This window comes from Lynx rufus, unplaced genomic scaffold (assembly GCF_022079265.1).
Source record: "Lynx rufus isolate CCGP_SWC_20201006 ecotype Redwood Valley unplaced genomic scaffold, mLynRuf1.p SCAF_10, whole genome shotgun sequence".
Classification (NCBI taxonomy): domain Eukaryota; kingdom Metazoa; phylum Chordata; class Mammalia; order Carnivora; family Felidae; genus Lynx; species Lynx rufus.
Window position 1 is genome coordinate 71,803,284 of NW_025814824.1, and position 21,060 is coordinate 71,824,343.

General features: G+C 40.4%; 2 protein-coding genes across 21 annotated transcripts in view; both read right to left on the bottom strand.

Annotated features, from left to right (window-relative positions):
* LPAR1 (lysophosphatidic acid receptor 1) overlaps positions 1 to 19,953 on the bottom strand; it is a 367,912-nt gene extending 347,959 nt beyond the window's left edge. For 17 of the 20 annotated variants that reach the window (XM_047067604.1, XM_047067595.1, XM_047067587.1 and 14 more), the window contains exon 1: positions 19,869 to 19,949. The gene's annotated coding sequence lies outside the window, so the exon portion shown is untranslated. Of the gene's footprint in view, positions 1 to 19,868 lie in introns of all 20 variants that reach the window. The other 3 variants (XM_047067554.1, XM_047067641.1, XM_047067614.1) reach the window with 3 other exon arrangements.
* Positions 16,835 to 19,951, bottom strand: LOC124502963 (olfactory receptor 2K2). The gene is made up of 2 exons (XM_047067656.1): positions 19,869 to 19,951; positions 16,835 to 18,963 (listed from the first exon to the last, which is right to left on the bottom strand). The coding sequence occupies exon 2, from the start codon at positions 18,956 to 18,958 to the stop codon at positions 17,981 to 17,983; it is 978 nt and encodes a 325-aa protein (XP_046923612.1). The 5' UTR covers positions 18,959 to 18,963; positions 19,869 to 19,951; the 3' UTR covers positions 16,835 to 17,980.
* Positions 19,954 to 21,060: the final 1,107 nt, after the last annotated feature.

Consider the following 21,060-nt stretch of genomic DNA (forward strand, 5'->3'; position numbering starts at 1 on the left):
ACAAAAAAATTACCACTCATGCACCCTTTTCTGGAAAGCTATTGAACTAACAAAACAAGGCAGTTTGGGAAGAGGCAAGAGGAAAATATCAAATCAGGAACTGGGGAACACAGCTCAAGTCAGAAGCAAAATCAATCCCAGATTACTGATAGAGACCACAGATTACTGATAGAGATCACAGTTCTATACCAAGTCTAGAGAATGACCAGGAAAGACTTTAGCAAGTTATGAGTCTCTGAGGAAAGATTTCTTTAAAAGATGAAATACAATAGTTAAAGTGTGTGACTATACTTAGAGAAGATATACATACATCCTCTGGCTAGTGCTTGTGTTTCAGTTAATAAAAAGAACATTAAAAACCAAACGTTAAACAGACAAGTATCAACACAAATTGTTGTACAAGAAAGGAAATCCTAACAAATTATAGTAAGCACCTAATGAAACAGAAGGAAATATAAGATACTCTGTAGGAGCTTAAAAGAGCATGGTAGACCCATATTTTTGCCATGATGCTGTTTCCAAGATACATTAATTTTTAAAAGCAAATTATAAACAGTGTAATATTTGCATAACACCATATACACAAAATTATACTAAATATTTCTATACCACTTCTATACCATATGCCAATAGCAGTGCCTTTCAAAATGTGGTCTGTGGATCAGCAACGTCAACATTATTTAAGATTTAATCAGAAAAACATATTCTCACTTCCCCCCCAAACCTACTGAATCAGAATCTCTAGAGTAGGGCTGAGGAATCAAGCTGCTGGCTCACCACTTGCTTTCCAGGTAATACTTAAGCACAATAAAGTTTGAGTACTGCCACAGTACTGAATAAGAATAAGAAAGGTCTGATTAGAAGAATTAACCCTGGTGGTGAGAGTGGGATGAACTGTGGATATATCCAAAGGAGCAGCCTGATAAATCGTTGTGCTTTAATGGTTTTCACAAGAATGTATTTATTCATTGACTATGCAAAAAAAGACAAAATAATTTTTCAAGGAAAATGTACTCGGGAAGTATGTGCATAAAATATGACATAGTCCCTGTTTATGAATGTCTCTCTTACATTGGAATGTTGTTCTCCAGACGTAAATTCCATCGAGCTAACTATTGCCTGTGGCTGAAAGACAGCACATGCTAGAAAGGAAATTAAAAAGAATTTTGATGAACTACTAAAATTCCTCTCCTTGAAGCACAGCTGGTAGGCAATGTGATAGTGGACGGAGCCTCCCAGGACTGCTTGGATAATTAGAGTAGATGGTACATGTTCTCTAGAGCTAACAGACATTGGGGCGCCTGGGTGGCTCAGTCAGTTAAGCCTCCAACTTTGGCTGAGATCATGACCTCACCGTTTGTGAGTTTGAGCCCCACATTGGGATCTCTGCTGTCAGTGCAGAGCCCACTTTGGATCCTCTGTATTCCTCTCTCCTTGCCCTTCCCCCACTCCTTCCCTCTCTATTTCTCTCTCTCTCTCTCTCTCTCTCTCTCTCAAAAATAGACAAACATTTAAAAAAATAAAAATGAAAAAAAAAACCAACAGATGTTGAAGGCATAGCTCTGACCCACAGCCTTAATTTGTTCTGGGCACTATGCTACTATTCACATTCTGTCAGGGAAACAGTCTTCTTTTATGATGTGTCGAGGCACAGAGAGGCGGAGGTGTGCTGATACTACACTGTGGGCTTTGAAGCTGGAGCCAGGGCATAGCAGTGAAGGATGTAGGTGGCCTCTAGAAGCTGGAAAAGGTGAGATACTTGATTCTCCCTAGCCTCCAGTAAGAACCAGCCTTGCTGATATCTTGATTTCAGCCTTGTGAAACTGATGTCAGACTTCAAGAGTCCCAAGAATTTTGGTGTCCTGCATCTCTGATGATACCCAGTCAGCAGAAATGACAGAATGCCTCAAGCAGACAAATGGCATGCCTCCCCTTGTGTGAGAATGCACAGTGGAGATGACTGCAACTTCACAGCATGGTCCAAGTTGACACCCTGCTCCACGAACTGTGAAACAGCCCTAAGTCCATGGCGACAGCCCACAGGGAAGAGGGAGAAGGTGAGAAGGAGAAATGCCAAGGCTCTGACCTGTACCTTCTTGTGGAAATGGAACTCTGCATTTGTGATGTATTTCTATCTCAACCTTAGGGAAACTGGTGAGATTGCATTCTTCCAAAAGGCAGAAGGGAGTCTCAATGAGGATTTTGGGTAAGAGGAGATGTCAAAGAATGTGGAAAAGGCATGCACTTTAGAGCTGTAGTCTGCTCTGGCAAAAATGGAAGACCTATGTATCCCTCCCACTGTAGCAGTTCCGGTAAGGACATGGATGAGGAGTAACAGATGAGAACGCACACATACAGCCAAGAGGTATAGCCAACATCTAGAATTAGCCGCTTTGTCCTTTAGTAATTGTTGCTAGTTCTTGGGTGCCTGGGTGGCTCAGTGGGTTAAGCGTCTGACTCTTGCTTTCAACTCAGATCATGATCTCACGGTTTGTGAGTTTGAGCCCTGAGCTGTGCTCTTCACTGACAGTGCAGAGCCTACTTGGGATTCGCTCTCTCTGCCCCTCCCCCCTTATGTGTTCTATCTCTCTCAAGATAAATAAATTCAATAATAATAGTAATTGTTTTAGTTCTCCTTTGTCAGTAACACACTTTCATAAAACATAGGCATTTGGAACGTACATATTCCTATCTCACTAATTATTTGGAATGTGATTATTTTGGATCCTTGACTCCCCTCACTCTACAGTTCACCATTGGCCACTTGTTTAACTGGATGAGCGCAGCTGCTCTACTTCACTGAAAAAGCTATGTCTAATACAAAATATATTTTGTGGTGTGTTTTGGTGCTCCTACCATACATACAGAAGGCATCAGGACTTGAACTTCTTCTAAATTAGTTAACAAAATACCAATGAAAAGGCTGATTTAAAATGTTTTATAGTGGCACCTGGGTGGCTCAGTCAGCTAAGCGCCCAACTGTTGATTTCAGCTCAGATCATGATCTCACGGTTTGTGGGATCAAGCCTATGTCGGGCTCTGCTTGGGATTCTCTCTCTTTCCCTCTCTGTCTGCCCCTCCCCAACTTGCACGCACACACTCTCTCTCCCAAAATAAATAAACTTTAAAAAAATGTTTTACAATATAATATATAAGTAAACCCAAATTAATAGAATAAAACTGTAGGGAAAAAAAGTAGGCAATTTGTGAGAGTTTTGTGCACTGTTAATCAGGGAGAAGACTGTCTTTTTGAACGCTGGGAGATTTTGAAAGATACAGGTGAGTGAAGAAAAAAGGAAGATTAAATACATAGTTGGGCTAAATGTTGATGGGGGAGGCTGAGGCTAATAATTACAATGGAACTTACGAATTTCATACTTTAATTTGTGGCTTTTTGGTTTTTTTTAAGACTAAAAAGGTTAGGAATTTATAGAAGTATGAAAAAGAATTCATGTTTGACTAGCAAACTCTGGGGGAAAAAAAGATTTGGGTCTCTGTCATCAAAGTCTTATGTTCTAATAAGCTCTCTCAATAATATTAGAAATGGTAAATTGAACTCAGTTTTTGTTTTGTTTTGAGAGAATGCATGAAAGCAGGGGAGAGGGGAGAGACAGAGGGAGAAAGAGAATCTTCAGCAGGCTCCACGCCCAGCGTGGAGCCCAGCATGGGGCTCTATCCCACAACCCTGGGTTTATGACCTGAAACCAAAATAAGAGTTGGATGTGTAGCTGACTAAGCCACCCAGGCATCCCTGAATTCAGTTCTAATATAGAAGTCAGGTAAATGACAGTCTGTCTTCATTGCCAATGGGTTAGCTATTCTTTAAGATATGCCTGTATATCTTATTATTAATATTAATAATTATATAATGCAAATAAGGCTTAATAACTTTTCATTTATTTGTTTTTGAGAGACAGAGAGAGCACAAGTGGGGAGGGGCAGAGAGAGAAGGAGACAGAATCCAAAGCAGGCTCCAGGCTCTGAGCTGTCAGCACAGAGCCCAGTGCGGGGCTCGAACTCAAACTGTGAGATCATGACCTGACTTAACCGACTGTGCCACCCAGGCACCCCTATAACTTTTCAATTGATGACATCATTGCTCTGCTTCCTGGGTTACTCTATAAAATTGTTTTTAGTGATTTGATTTGGAAAAACATTAAACACATCACAGGCAAGTAGTGGAACCATTTTATGGAAGCCAAAGATAGTTGACGCTAATCTTTGTTTTTCAGTTTATATATATTTATATTTATATTTATATTTATATTTATATTTATATTTATATTTATATTAATACACACATATATACACATATATATACACACATACATATACGTATCTACTTATACATATATATATGTATCTACTTATACATATATATATGTGTGTATTGGTTTATTATCTTAAAATTGCCTTTCCTTTTTCTTATTGAAATACTTTTGACTTACAATGTTGTATAAATTTAAGGTGTACAACATGTTAATATGATAAATTTTTATAAGGTAGCAATTGCCATTGTAGTGATAATTAGCACCTCCATCACATTACATAATTATCATTTCTTTTTAGTGGTTGGAATAATTAAGTTCTAGTCTCTCAACAAGTTTGATTATAATGCAATTTTGGTGTGTATATTTATACCGTGCATTAAATCTCTAAGACTTATTTACTACTTAAAAAAAAAAAGAGAAAACATAGGGAAAGTTAAAAAAAATAGAGAAAAGTTGTATTGGTTAACACAAGGCCCATTTGAGGTACAGAAATAGAAGATAAGGGATGCCTGGGTGGCTCAACCAGTTAAGTGTCCAACTTCAGCTCAGATCATCATCTCATGATTCATGGGTTCAAGCCCCACATTGGGCTCTGTGCTGACAGCTTAGAGCCTGGAGCCTGCTTCGGATTCTTGTCTCCCTCTCTCTCTGCCCCTCCCCCACTTGTGCTCTGTCTCTGTCTGTCTCTTAAAAATAAATAAATATTAAAAAAAAAAGAAATAGAAGATAAGAAGAGGGTTACACTGAGAAGGTACTTCTTTGCTCAGTGGGCAGGAAAATGCATGCACACCACTCCAATTCTCTTATTCCGTATTCTCCATCACCCTCTGAGATGTTCCCATGGCCCTTTGGGACAAGCAGCTACTTGGCTCAACTCTTCAATGGTGCAAGAAAGCCTTTGTTGACAAAACCTACCTAACCAAAATAGTCATAATGCTTTTCTTTCTCTGCAGCACTTCACTTCTTCATCATGACACTATTCCCACTACACGGGTACAAGTCACAGGCTGGTTCTCACTGCCCTGGAGGGAACTGTGCTTTGTCGAGACTCATTATAGTTTAGAACCCAAGTGGCGCTGGTGCTCTGGAAGTGCACACAGGTTAAATGAGACACCGTGAGACCCAGCCCCCTGGGTAGGCAGGGGGTTGAGAGCAAACATGGGAAAATCCAACTGAGACTTATTAGTAAGAGAAGTTTTCTTCTTAGAAAGTTTCTCCTAAGGGAAATTTGAAGTACCTTCAGAGTAAAGTAATCTCTACTTAAGAGAAAGAGTGAAATATTGAGAGGTAGAGACAGTTTAAAGTATTCATGAGGCATTAAAGGAAGATGGCGGCGTAGGAGGACGCTGGGCTCACCGCGCGTCCTTTTGATCACTTAGATTCCACCTACACCTGCCTAAATAACCCAGAAAACAGCCAGAGGATTAGCAGAACGGAGTCACCAGACCCAAGCGCAGACGAGAGGCCCACGGAAGAGGGTAGGAAGGGCGGCGAGGCGGTGCGCGCTCCACGGACTGGCGGGAGGGAGCCGGGGCGGAGGGGCGGCTCGCCGGCCAAGCAGAGCCCCCGAGTCCGGCTTGCAAAAGCGGAGGGGCCTGACGGACTGTGTTCCGACAGCAAGCGCGACTTAGCGTCTGGGAGGTCATAAGTTAACAGCTCTGCTCGGAAAGCGGGAAGGCTGGAGGACAAAGGGAGGGAGAGCTGCGGAGCCCCCGGACGACAGAGCTCAGTTTGGTGGGGAACAAAGGCGCTCGCCAGCGCCATCTCCCCCGCCCATCCCCCAGCCAATATCCCAAAGGGAACCGGTTCCTGCCAGGGAAATTGCTCGCTCCGCGCAAACACCCAACTCTGTGCTTCTGCGGAGCCAAATCTCCGGCAGCAGATCTGACTCCCTCCGGCTGCCACAGGGCCCCTCCTGAAGTGGATCACCTAAGGAGAAGCGAGCTAAGCCTGCCCCCCCTGCCGCCGTGCACCTTGCCTTCCCACCCCAGCTAATACGCCAGATCCCCAGCATCACAAGCCTGGCAGTGTGCAAGTAGCCCAGACGGGCCACGCCACCCCACAGTGAATCCTGCCCCTAGGAGAGGGGAAGAGAAGGCACACACCAGTCTGACTGTGGCCCCAGCGGTGGGCTGGGGGCAGACATCAGGACTGACTGCGGCCCCGCCCACCAACTCCAGTTATACACCACAGCACAGGGGAAGTGCCCTGCAGGTCCTCACCACACCAGGGACTATCCAAAATGACCAAGCGGAAGAATTCCCCTCAGAAGAATCTCCAGGAAATAAAAACAGCTAATGAGCTGATCAAAAAGGATTTAAATAATATAACAGAAAGTGAATTTAGAATAATAGTCATAAAATTAATCGCTGGGCTTGAAAACAGTATACAGGACAGCAGAGAATCTCTTGCTACAGAGATCAAGGGACTAAGGAACAGTCACGAGGAGCTGAAAAACGCTTTAAATGAAATGCAAAACAAAATGGAAACCACCACGGCTCGGATGGAAGAGGCAGAGGAGAGAATAGGTGAACTAGAAGATAAAGTTATGGAAAAAGAGGAAGCTGAGAAAAAGATAAAAAAATCCAGGAGTATGAGGGGAAAATTAGAGAACTAAGTGATACACTAAAAAGAAATAATATACGCATAATTGGTATCCCAGAGGAGGAAGAGAGAGGGAAAGGTGCTGAAGGGGTACTTGAAGAAATCATAGCTGAGAACTTCCCTGAACTGGGGAAGGAAAAAGGCATTGAAATCCAAGAGGCACAGAGAACTCCCTTCAGACGTCACTTGAATCGATCTTCTGCACGACATATCATAGTGAAACTGGCAAAATACAAGGATAAAGAGAAAATTTTGAAAGCAGCAAGGGGTAAACGTGCCCTCACATATAAAGGGAGACCTAGGGGCGCCTGGGTGGCGCAGTCGGTTAAGCGTCCGACTTCAGCCAGGTCACGATCTCGCGGTCCGCGAGTTCGAGCCCCGCGTCGGGCTCTGGGCTGATGGCTCACAGCCTGGAGCCTGTTTCCGATTCTGTGTCTCCCTCTCTCTCTGCCCCTCCCCCGTTCATGCTCTGTCTCTCTCTGTCCCAAAAATAAATAAACGTTGAAAAAAAAATTACTTAAAAAAAAATAAAGGGAGACCTATAAGACTCGTGACTGATCTCTCTTTTGAAACTTGGCAGGCCAGAAAGAATTGGCACGAGATTTTCAGTGTGCTAGACAGAAAAAATATGCAGCCGAGAATCCTTTATCCAGCAAGTCTGTCATTTAGAATAGAAGGAGAGATAAAGGTCTTCCCAAACAAACAAAAACTGAAGGAATTTGTCACCACTAAACCAGCCCTACAAGAGATCCTAAGGGGGACCCTGTGAGACAAAGTACCAGAGACATCACTACAAGCATAAAACATGCAGACATCACAATGACTCTAAACCCGTATCTTTCTATAATAACACTGAATGTAAATGGATTAAATGCGCCAACCAAAAGACATAGGGTATCAGAATGGATAAAAAAACAAGACCCATCTATTTGCTGTCTACAAGAGACTCATTTTAGACCTGAGGACACCTTTAGATTCAGAGTGAGGGGATGGAGAACTATTTATCATGCTACTGGAAGCCAAAAGAAAGCTGGAGTAGCCATACTTATATCATACAAACTAGACTTTAAATTAAAGGCTGTAACAAGAGATGAAGAAGGACATTATATAATAGTTACAGGGTCTATCCATCAGGAAGAGCTAAAAATTATAAATGTCTATGCGCCGAATACCGGAGCCCCCAAATATATAAAACAATTACTCATAAACAGAAGCAACCTTATTGATAAGAATGTGGTAATTGCAGGGGACTTTAACACCCCACTTACAGAAATGGATAGATCATCTAGACACACGGTCAATAAAGAAACAAGGGCCCTGAATGAGACACTGGATCAGATGGACTTGACAGATCTATTTAGAACTCTGCATCCCAAAGCAACAGAATATACTTTCTTCTCGAGTGCACATGGAACATTCTCCAAGATAGATCATATACTGGGTCACAAAACAGCCCTTCATAAGTTTACAAGAATTGAAATTATACCATGCATACTTTCAGACCACAATGCTATGAAGCTTGAAATCAACCACAGGAAAAAGTCTGGAAAACCTCCAAAAGCATGGAGGTTAAAGAACACCCTACTAACGAATGAGTGGGTCAACCAGGCAATTAGAGAAGAAATCAAAAAATATATGGAAACAAACGAAAATGAAAATACAACAATCCAAATGCTTTGGGACGCAGCGAAGGCAGTCCTGAGAGGAAAATACATTGCAATCCAGGCCTATCTCAAGAAACAAGAAAAATCCCAAATACAAAATCTAACAGCACACCTAAAGGAAATAGAAGCAGAACAGCAAAGGCAGCCTAAACCCAGCAGAAGAAGAGAAATAATAAAGATCAGAGCAGAAATAAACAATATAGAATCTAAAAAAACTGTAGAGCAGATCAACGAAACCAAGAGTTGGTTTTTTGAAAAAATAAACAAAATTGACAAACCGCTAGCCAGGCTTCTCAAAAAGAAAAGGGAGATGACCCAAATAGATAAAATCATGAATGAAAATGGAATTATCACAACCAATCCCTCAGAGATACAAACAATTATCAGGGAATACTATGAAAAATTATATGCCAACAAATTGGACAACCTGGAAGAAATGGACAAATTCCTGAACACCCACACTCTTCCAAAACTCAATCAGGAGGAAATAGAAAGCTTGAACAGACCCATAACCAGCGAAGAAATTGAATCAGTTATCAAAAATCTCCCAACAAATAAGAGTCCAGGACCAGATGGCTTCCCAGGGGAGTTCTACCAGACGTTTAAAGCAGAGATAATACCTATCCTTCTCAAGCTATTCCAAGAAATAGAAAGGGAAGGAAAACTTCCAGACTCATTCTATGAAGCCAGTATTACTTTGATTCCTAAACCAGACAGAGACCCAGTAAAAAAAAGAGAACTACAGGCCAATATCCCTGATGAAAATGGATGCAAAAATTCTCAATAAGATACTAGCAAATCGAATTCAACAGCATATAAAAAGAATTATTCACCATGATCAAGTGGGATTCATTCCTGGGATGCAGGGCTGGTTCAACATTCACAAATCAATCAACGTGATACATTACATTAACAAAAAAAAAGAGAAGAACCATATGATCCTGTCAATCGATGCAGAAAAGGCCTTTGACAAAATCCAGCACCCTTTCTTAATAAAAACCCTTGAGAAAGTCGGGATAGAAGGAACATACTTAAAGATCATAAAAGCCATTTATGAAAAGCCCACAGCTAACATCATCCTCAACGGGGAAAAACTGAGAGCTTTTTCCCTGAGATCAGGAACACGACAGGGATGCCCACTCTCACCGCCGTTGTTTAACATAGTGCTGGAAGTTCTAGCATCAGCAATCAGACAACAAAAGGAAATCAAAGGCATCAAAATTGGCAAAGATGAAGTCAAGCTTTCGCTTTTTGCAGATGACATGATATTATACATGGAAAATCCGATAGACTCCACCAAAAGTCTGCTAGAACTGATACATGAATTCAGCAAAGTTGCAGGATACAAAATCAATGTACAGAAATCAGTTGCATTCTTATACACTAACAACGAAGCAACAGAAAGACAAATAAAGAAACTGATCCCATTCACAATTGCACCAAGAAGCATAAAATACCTAGGAATAAATCTAACCAAAGATGTAAAGGATCTGTATGCTGAAAACTATAGAAAACTTATGAAGGTAATTGAAGAAGATTTAAAGAAATGGAAAGACATTCCCTGCTCATGGATTGGAAAAATAAATATTGTCAAAATGTCAATACTACCCAAAGCTATCTACACATTCAATGCAATCCCAATCAAAATTGCACCAGCATTCTTCTCGAAACTAGAACAAGCAATCCTAAAATTCATATGGAACCACAAAAGGCCCCGAATAGCCAAAGGAATTTTGAAGAAGAAGACCAAAGCAGGAGGCATCACAATCCCAGACTTCAGCCTCTACTACAAAGCTGTAATCATCAAGACAGCATGGTATTGGCACAAAAACAGACACACAGACCAATGGAATAAAATAGAAACCCCAGAACTAGACCCACAAACGTATGGCCAACTCATCTTTGACAAAGCAGGAAAGAACATCCAATGGAAAAAAGACAGCCTCTTTAACAAATGGTGCTGGGAGAACTGGACAGCAACATGCAGAAGGTTGAAACTAGACCACTTTCTCACACCATTTACAAAAATAAACTCAAAATGGATAAAGGACCTAAATGTGAGACAGGAAACCATCAAAACCTTAGAGGAGAAAGCAGGAAAAGACCTCTCTGACCTCAGCCGTAGCAATCTCTTACTCGACACATCCCCAAAGGCAAGGGAATTAAAAGCAAAAGTGAATTACTGGGACCTTATGAAGATAAAAAGCTTCTGCACAGCAAAGGAAACAACCAACAAAACTAAAAGGCAACCAACGGAATGGGAAAAGATATTTGCAAATGACATATCGGACAAAGGGCTAGTATCTAAAATCTATAAAGAGCTCACCAAACTCCACACCCGAAAAACAAATAACCCAGTGAAGAAATGGGCAGAAAACATGAATAGACACTTCTCTAAAGAAGACATCCAGATGGCCAACAGGCACATGAAAAGATGTTCAGCGTCGCTCCTTATCAGGGAAATACAAATCAAAACCACACTCAGGTATCACCTCACGCCAGTCAGAGTGGCCAAAATGAACAAATCAGGAGACTATAGATGCTGGAGAGGATGTGGAGAAACGGGAACCCTCTTGCACTGTTGGTGGGAATGCAAATTGGTGCAGCCGCTCTGGAAAGCAGTGTGGAGGTTCCTCAGAAAATTAAAAATAGACCTACCCTATGACCCAGCAATAGCACTGCTAGGAATTTATCCAAGGGATACAGGAGTACTGATGCATAGGGGCACTTGTACCCCAATGTTCATAGCAGCACTGTCAACAATAGCCAAATTATGGAAAGAGCCTAAATGTCCATCAACTGATGAATGGATAAAGAAATTGTGGTTTATATACACAATGGAATACTACGTGGCAATGAGAAAAAATGAAATATGGCCTTTTGTAGCAACGTGGATGGAACTGGAGAGTGTGATGCTAAGTGAAATAAGCCATACAGAGAAAGACAGATACCATATGGTTTCACTCTTCTGTGGATCCTGAGAAACTTAACAGGAACCCATGGGGGAGGGGAAGGAAAAAAAAAAAAGAGGTTAGAGTGGGAGACAGCCAAAGCATAAGAGACTGTTAAAAACTGAGAACAAACTGAGGGTTGATGGGGGGTGGGAGGGAGGGGCGGGTGGGTGATGGGTATTGAGGAGGGCACCTTTTGGGATGAGCACTGGGTGTTGTATGGAAACCAATTTGTCAATAAATTTCATATATATAAAAAAAAATAAATAAAGTATTCATGAAAGGGTACAAGAGTAGTATTACTCTCAAGCTTAAGAAATTCACTCTATTTTATATATTGCAAATACCATGAAGTCTCATACTCCGTATGAAGCCATAATGATGGCTACAGGTCATTATATATTTGTTCACACCCACAGAATATACAACACCATGAGTAAACCATACTGTAAATGATGAATTGTGGGTGATTGTGATGTGTCAACGTAGGTTCATCAACTGAATAACAAATGTACCTCTCCTGTGGAGGTGTGTTGATAATGGCGGAAGCTGTGGGCACAGGAGCAGGGAGTGTATGGGAAATCTCTGTACCTTCCCCTCAACTCTACTGGGAACCTAAAACTACTCTAAAAAATTAAAGCCTAATGAAAAAAAGAATTTTAAGAAAGCCAAGGTACCATGTTAAAGAACTTACCATTTAATCAAGGACATAATAGAGACAGTAAAATAAAATAAGCAAAACATTTGAACATTTCTGTAAAGTATACAAATGTCCAAAAATTATATGAAAAGATGCTCAGCATCACTAATCATTAAAGAAATGCAGGTCAAAACCACAATGAAATATTGCCTTATACCAATTAGGATGGTTAATGTATAAAAAAAAGAAAAACAGAAAATTACATGTGATGACAAAGATGTGGAGAAATTGGGAAAAAATGTACGGTGTTTTCCTCAAAAAAATTTAAAATAGAATTATCATATGATCCAGCAATCTCACTCATGGTTACATATCCAAAAGAATTGAAAGCAGGATCTCAAAGAGATATCTGTACACCCATGTTCACAAAGGCATTATTCACAATAGCCAAGAGGTGGAAGAAACCCAAATGTCCTGTCCGTTGATGGATGAATGGATAAAGAAAATGTGTTGTATACAAACTGGCGAAGGAGATAAGGTTGCAGATGGAATTAAGGTTGCTAATCAGCTGACCTTACAACAAACAGAGAGCTTATCTGCCTCAGCCCAGTATAATCACAAGGGCCTTTAAAAGTGGGAGGAGGAGACAGAACAGAATTGAAGAAAGAGATATGATGACAGAAGCAGGGTCAGAGTGATGCAATATGAGAAAGACTTGATTCATTTGCTGGCTTTGGAGATGGAGGAAGGGGCCACCTATTAGTCTATGCAAGCTGCCATAACAGAAGACCACAGACTGGGTAACTTAAACAGAAAAAATTTACTTTCTTACAGTTCTGGAAGCTAAAAGTCCCTGCTTCAGGTACCAAACAGTGAGAAGATAGAGAGAGAGGAGAAACTATAAGGTCCTCCCATGCTCTTGGGACCACAGTCCTCCAGTCAAGAAGTGCTGTTTCCTAAGGATTTCAGCTGCCTGCCCATTCACCAGTGCTGGTATCGCCACTGTCCCCACAGGACTGCCTGGGGATGTGGGCAAGAGATAACAGAAAAACATCAGGGAATGTACTTCACTCTTTCTGATGGACAGGAGCCCCATTTCTCTCTTCCAGACCAAAAAAGAAAAGGGAATGTCACCTGGAGCTCTTTCTATCTTTCTATCTGATCCCAGTGCACAGGTTTGGGTTTCAGCCTTCCCTGCAGTCAAAGCCAAGAGATATCGGGGCAGGGAAAGGAGAGGCAAAAAATTCACCATGAGTTTGTTGGTAGCTTGCAAGGTAGTTCCCTTCCCAGGTCTGCCTGCTAGCATTTATTTTCCAGAGTCCTCAGAGAGTTGCTCCACACATTCTGTCTAGAGCATGTGTGTGTATGTATTTATTTTAATTCCAGTACAATTCCAGTACAATTCCAGTGCAATATTCTTTTCAGGTGCACAATATAGTGATTCAACACTTCCATACATCACCCAGTGCTCATTACAAATGCACTCTTTAATCCCCCTCACCTATTTCACCCATCCCCCCACCAACCTCCCCTCTGGTAATCATTAGTTTGTTCTCTATAGTTAAGAGTCTGTTTCTTGGTTTGTGTCTCTTTTTCCTTTGCTCATATGCTTTGGTTTTTTAAATTTCATCTGAGTGAAATCATATAGTATTTGTCTTTCCCTGACTACTTCTTTCACTTAGCGTTTATACTCTTTAGCTCCAGCCATGTCATTGCAAATGGCAAGATTTCATTCTTTTTTTTTTGGCTGAGTAGTATTCCAGTGTGTGTGTGTGTGTGTGTGTGTGTGTGTACATATACACACACCACATCTTCTTTATCCATTCATCAGTCAGTGGACATTTGGGCTGCTTAGAGTTTTTAATTTCATTCAGTGGGAGAAACAAGATGGCGTGCATTTACTTCATCTTGATCAAAACTGGAATCTGTGTCCTGGTTTTTGCCCTCTTCCTACTTAGAGTTAACTCCTTTTCAATCCCCCTTTGTTGGCTCCTCTTCCTACTTAGAGTTAGCTCCTTTTCAATCCCCCTTTGTTGGCTTTTCCTATTTGATGGGCTTTAAATATTAGTGTCTCTAATTTCATCTTAGGCTATTTTCTCACTCTATACCCTCTCCCTAAGTTCACGTCAACCATGTTCATCACTTAATTACATATGTGCAAATATGTCACAAGTTTGTATCTCCAGGCTGATCTTTCTCATTAGTTACAACCTGCATACCCAACTGACTCCTTGATATTTCTACTTCTAGATCTCAAAATAATTACAAATTCAACATGTCTAAAATACAACTCATGATTTACCCTCCAACCCCACTATCAGCCTTCTTTGACACCTAGAGGTCACCAGGGACACCTTCAGGGATGATCAAGCACCAAATTCAACAGCCATCAAAGGTTTATTACATGCATATTTTTATTCAACATATGTTAACTGAACAGCTGGTCCTTCACAAAAAGTATGCACAAAATGTCTTCTCTGTGCCAGACCTTGTGCTAAGCCCTAGGTATTCAACAGCCGATGAAACTGATACAGCCTTTGCCTCAATGAACCTACAGACCAGTGAAATAGATATTAAACAAGCAAACCCACAAATTATGATCAAGTTACAAATTGTGATAAGCGTTCCTAATAAGAGAAGAAGCAAGACACAGGATACCACTTCCATGAAACCAAAAGGAGTTGTGTGTTCCCAGAGCCAAGGATGTAAATGGTGGGCAATCATATTAAGAAAACCCTTGAATGTCATCTTAAGGATTTCAAGTTTTTTTAGGGTAATTAAAAGCCACTAAATGATTTAAGCAGGGAAGTGACATGATCATATTTTTCTCCAGCATAAATCTGGTTATGCAATCATCCAGGAAATGATGTGCCAGGCATACTTTTACCTTACTCCTCTTTTTAACAATACCTGAAAAGGATCCCTTACCTGAGACTCTCTAAAACTAATGATTGTAGTTAGTACTGGTTGAGATGGAATCTAATCCAAATGAAGGAATGCACCACTCCTATTGAAGTTACCAATAATTAACTTCAGGATTGCCTATAATATAGGCATATATAGGCATATATATAAATATGATATGACATATGATATATATATGATATATATAGGAATATATATGATATATATGTGATATATATAGGAATATATATGATATATGATATATATGTGATATATATGATATATGATATATAGATGATATATAGATATGACATATAGATATATGATATATATATGCCTATTTTATATAAACCACATTTATATTTATATTCACTTGTTTTTCACAGCAACGTTGCATAACATATGGCTGTGACTACCATAACTCCTAATCTCTTATATCTGAGCCAAGAGCTGTTACAGAGATATTTGCCTGGGTCCCTTTGTGGGTACTTTTCTGACATCTGGATCATCTCTAATCTGTTTCAGCATCCCATTCTGATCCATATCCCATTCTGAAACTCTGGTCTCCATGTCAGTTTGCTCAGTTCCTTGCATCAAAGTTGATCACTAATTACAGAGGTTACTCAGTTGCTGTGTCTTTAAGTTCTCATAATTCACTCTTTGAAGAAAAGATTTCAGCTGTTTCTAGAACTTTGGTTATTCCTGTTTATACTTGGTACTACACAGACTACAGCTAATTCTGGGAGGCCATTACTTCTACTCTAACATGAAATCCAGCTCCACTCTAATAAAAGTCTCCCACAGAAGGGCACTTCAAAATGACTCTGAAATTACCAGGAAATGAATGTGGTATCTGGTTGTGAAGGTTGAGGTATCCAAACAGAAGAATAATCACGTCAGGGATGAAAGCCTCCTGGTCAGCTCTCCTCTACTACCCCAAAGCCATTTACTCAGGGCTTGTCTTCATCCTCCATTATCAAACATCTCTTAGCAATTTTGGCATCAAACTGGTCCCCTTGCTGCATCACTAGAATTTTGCTGGGTGATTATTTCAAGTGTCTTTATATGAGGGTTACACATCCAGAAACATGTCATGAAAGCCCTAGATCTAAAGGTGTATGAGTTAAATAATCCAAACTCAACATCCAATACTAGAACTTCTTGGGTCTTTCATATGGTAAAATTTACCAAGTGGGCTAACCTTCCTCCACTCAAAACCCTCCCCCCTTCCCTACTCTAGAAGTGGAGGTAGGCAAATGAGGAGGTACAATGGAGGCACAAACAATGAAAGGGAAAACAAAATTAAAAGGTAAAAAGGTAGGGGCCCCTGGGTGGCTCAGTCAGTTAAGCATCCCACTTCAGGTCAGGTCATGGTCTGCAGTCCATGGTTTTAGTCCCGCATCGGTCTCTGTGCTGACAGCCTAGAGCCTGCTTCAGATTCTGTGTCTCCCTTTCTCTCTGCCCCTCCCCTCCTGGCTCATGGTTTGTTTCTCTCTATATATCAAAAATAAACATTAAAAAAAATTTTTTTAGGGGCACCTGGGTGGCTCAGTTGATTGAGCGTCGACTTCAGCTCAGGTCATGATTTCACAGCTTGTGAGTTCAAGTCCCACATTGGACTCTGTGCTGACAGCTCACAGCCTGGAGCCTGCTTCAGATTCTGTGTTTCCCTCTCTCTCTGCCCCTCTCCCACTCGCACTCTATCTCTCTCTCTCTCAAAAAAAATAATAAACACCATAAAAAAATTTTTTTAATTCTTTAATAAAAGGAAAAAGGGAAGAAATGAGAACTAATCCCACATTTATTTTGGAATGATCAGTTTTTGCTGGAAATAATGTGTCCCAAAGTCTGATCATCTCAAAATCTGTATCAAAATTTCTCAGGGATCTATCATAAATGCAGAATACCAGGACCCCACGTCAGAGCTACTGAATCAGATTCTGGGAGTAGAGGCCTAGAGTCCACATTTTCAACAAGCAATATTTTTAGACAAATAAAAGCTCAAACGTGGATATAAATGTTGTCTCTGTCATCTTTGGCTATTTATAAAGCAATATACCTCACTGCCCTATATTGTTTCTTCCTAATTTTCTCAAGGGGGACTTACTTCTCAAACAGATTACTTTAAAGCTGGTAAATTTATTAGTTTACCGAATGACTGCTGTAAACACGAAAGGTACAATAGAATAGATTTCCCTGCCCTTCCGAAGTCAATCACCCAAAAAGAAGAAAGAAGACAAACACACAAAAAGACTTAGCATATGGGTGGTATACTGGCAAAGAAACAGATAAAATTTACACAAATATCCATGTTGTTAGAAAGGCAAGGTTGGCAGGTGAGCAAATCAAGGTTGGCAGATGAGTACTGAATGCCTTACTCAGAAAGTCAGAAGCTCTGATCAGGAGTTCTGAACGAGGAACGGCAGTTAGGGAGCCACCACGCTGTGGTCCAACATGTTTCCAAAGATGAAGGGATAATGGGGTTGTAGTTCCAGTTCTGCAACTGTGTGATGGTGAGCGAGCCTTTTAATTTTTCTTTAATTTTCTCGTTTGCATAATCAAGGCCAATCTCTATTATTCGTTTGTTTCCCTATGGTCCCACCTCCTTCTAGAAAGGATTTAAGGCAGAGAACATATCCAAAATTTTTCTGGCACCAACATTCACTGAGTAAATTTATCCAAATTTCTTTCAGGAGCCAATGTGTCAGGACTCTGCAGCCTAAAACTTCTCCAACCGTGAAACACAAGAGACAGCAAATGTTGCCAAATGCAAACGGGAACCTGCTATTGTCCACGGGCAGTCACTTCTGTGTACACATACCTCACAGCTGTAAAATTATAGGGCTCAAGGTCAAATCAGTGTTCTGTGGGTGAGTGTACGGTCTAGAATTCCTATGGGGAACTCTGCCAGGAGCACACCCCCCTGATAAAACTGCGGGCATCCAGTCAGAGATTTTCATGTGTTCGATACAATAGTTTTTTCATGGCATCTTTGACTTCTTTGTTTCTTAAACTGTAAATTATGGGGTTCAACATAGGGGTGAGCACTCCATAAAGCAGTGAAATGATTTTATCTACTTCTTGGGAGCTTGAGGAAGAAGGCTTTAAGTACATGGAGAGGGCAGCCCCATAGTACAAGATCACCACCGTCAAGTGGGCACCACAGGTAGAAAAAGCTTTGTTTCTTCCTTCTGCTGAGCTGATTCTCAGGATAGTGGAAAGGATGAAGACATAAGAGATACAAATTAAGAGCATTGGGATGGGCAGGAGGAGCACGCTGACCACCAGCATGATCACGTCCATGAGCAAGGAATGTGCACAAGCTAACTTCAGCACGGCCAGAATTTCACACGTGAAGTGGTCTATGAGATTCCCACAGAGGGGTATCTGCAGGGCGCAAGTGGTTTCCAGCAGGGCAGTCAGACAACCCGTCACCCAGGAGACAGCGGCCATCTGCACACAGACCTGCCTGTTCATGATGACGGGGTATCTCAGTGAGTTGCAAATGGCCACGTAGCGGTCATACGCCATCACAGCCAGAAGCACACACTCTGTGGAGCCCATGGCAAGGGACAGATACATCTGTACAGCACACCCAGAAAAGACAATGGTTTTCTGGGATGACAGCAAGTTCACCAGCAACGTGGGAATAGAAGCAGACGTGTAACAAATATCCATGAAAGAGAGATTTCCGAGGAATAAGTACATGGGGGTTTGAAGGCGTGACTCTAGGACAGTGACTAAAATAAGAGTGCTGTTGCCCAAGAGGGTTATCAGATACATCACAAGACTGAAGGCGAAGAGAACAATCTCTAACTTTGGGTATCTAGAAAAACCCTCCAGGAAAAAAAAGGTCCAAATGGTGAGGTTTTCTCCTTGCATCTCCTTTTTTGCACCTGTAGTGATTCTAATATTAATCTTCATTTCATCTGAGGACATAAAGAGACGGATCAAGCATAATGTTCATTTAGTTAGGAGAACACTTCTCAAACTTATATTCACTAGTATAAACACAATTCTATTTTACCACAAGAAATCACAAGACTTATCGTTTGATCTAAGGGGGAGGAACAGGTTTGATCTACATAAAAAGTTGGTTCTTCCACAACAAAATTTAGAAAAGAGTAAATTTGAAAACAAGGATAAACATATTTAATACCTGAATCTCAGCCTATTATCTTGCTCGGCATGCAGTAGTTTTTCAGTAGATTTGAAAGTACCGTGTGACCAAAAAATATGAAAAAACACTGAATAAACTGAGCACGGATTAGAAAAGTAAGCCAGATAAGTGAGATAAAGAAACCACACTTGTACAATAAAAACTAGCAGTGATCTTCACTGAAAGAAGAGGAGGGATATTGAAAGAAACAAATAAATGAATTTTAAACTAACATCTATGAAGTTCTGAGTCTAAATGAACTCTTTCCTTTCCAGCAAATAGCTTGGAGGTCAATACACTTCAGAAATGAGGACATTGTTTAAAGCATTGTAGGTACCCATTCTGATTATACTTAAGAACCAGTTTACAAGTCACACAAAATAGCCCACCTTCTTTAAACACTGACACATCCAAGGGACAGTGTCATTCATTACTGGGACCCATACCTTTTGTGAGCATGTAAATAGTGCTAAAAAATTATACCCAGGCAATACTCTTCTTATACATTACAACCCATGAAGATCTAGAAGATGCAGAAACTGAACTCCCTTTTTAAGCTACCTTAAAATCTCTTGGAAAAGAATAGTACAGATCATCTAATTATAAACGAGATGCTGAATGTTTTGGGGTTTTTTTCACATTTCACGTTAACAAAAAGAAAAGACAAAAACTTACCTTCCTTCTGCACGGATTGATCTTTTTCACCTTTAATTGTGTTCCTTTTCCCACTAGTTTTTTCCTTTCTATTTTCAGATATACTTGTTCTGAAAACTTCCCTCCCTTGTCCTGTTTCCCTTGCACTGCCATAGGCTTTGCTCTTTCTTTCATAGGCAAATTCCTCAATGATGTGGCTCACTTTACAATGTTTCACTGTTCACTTTCTTATCACTGGTGTTCCTTCTCGGTTTCCCAGTTTCCGTCAATGTTATCATTTGTCCCCCAGTTCTCCACGTTTCAAAAACTGGCATGCAGGGGGACGGTGGAAATAATCATGTTGGGGACAACAGCTTATACCATGCCCCTAGAACAGGAGCGCAATGTTTTTCAAATAGTTTTCATTATATTACATTATTCTCTGTGACTTCCTTCACTGTATCTCCTTCTTAGCCTATTATCAAGCCCGCCGTTGTTTTCTGTTTTCCTCATCTGTCCCCAAAGTAGTTGCATTGTAGGTTCAAACATTATCAGTTAACGCTCAATACGCTGTTAGCATTCTAGGGAAAGCCTACCAGTATGGCTTTCCTCTGCGGATACTTGTTGAGCGTGCAGAGTTTTTGCTTTTCCTTTTAAGAGCTTCATTTTTCCTACATCACAAGAGATAGTTCTTATTCATTTGTTAGTTAACAGATTATTTCTTAGGAACTTCTGCCAGGTTTTATATTTAACAAATTCGGTACATTTTATCTTATTATTGTAAGAGATTATTTTAAAGAAACTTAATTTTGTGTGTGAGTGTGTATTACTCTTAAGACTGGCAAAAAAGACAATTATTTTTTAGAATGAAAAATCAGCCCGGTTGCCTGGAACTTGATATTTTTCTACCGTTTAAAAATAGTAGTCAGGAGGGGTGCCTGGCTGGCTCAGTCAATGGAGCATGTGACTCTTGATCTTGGGCTTGTGAGTCTGAACCCCACACTGAGTGCAGAAATTACTTAAAAATAAAAATTAAAAAAAATATTTTAAAAAATAGTAGCCAGGAAAAACTGGTCCTCCCATCTGAATTCCCTGTTTTATGATGTACTATGTGAAGTTAGCTATGTGCAAGAAAAGAATGAATGTATCCATGTTAAAAATGTTAAACATATTATATGAAAATCAACACTGCAATTCATTTCTTTCAAAAGTATTGACTGTCACCTCCATAGCT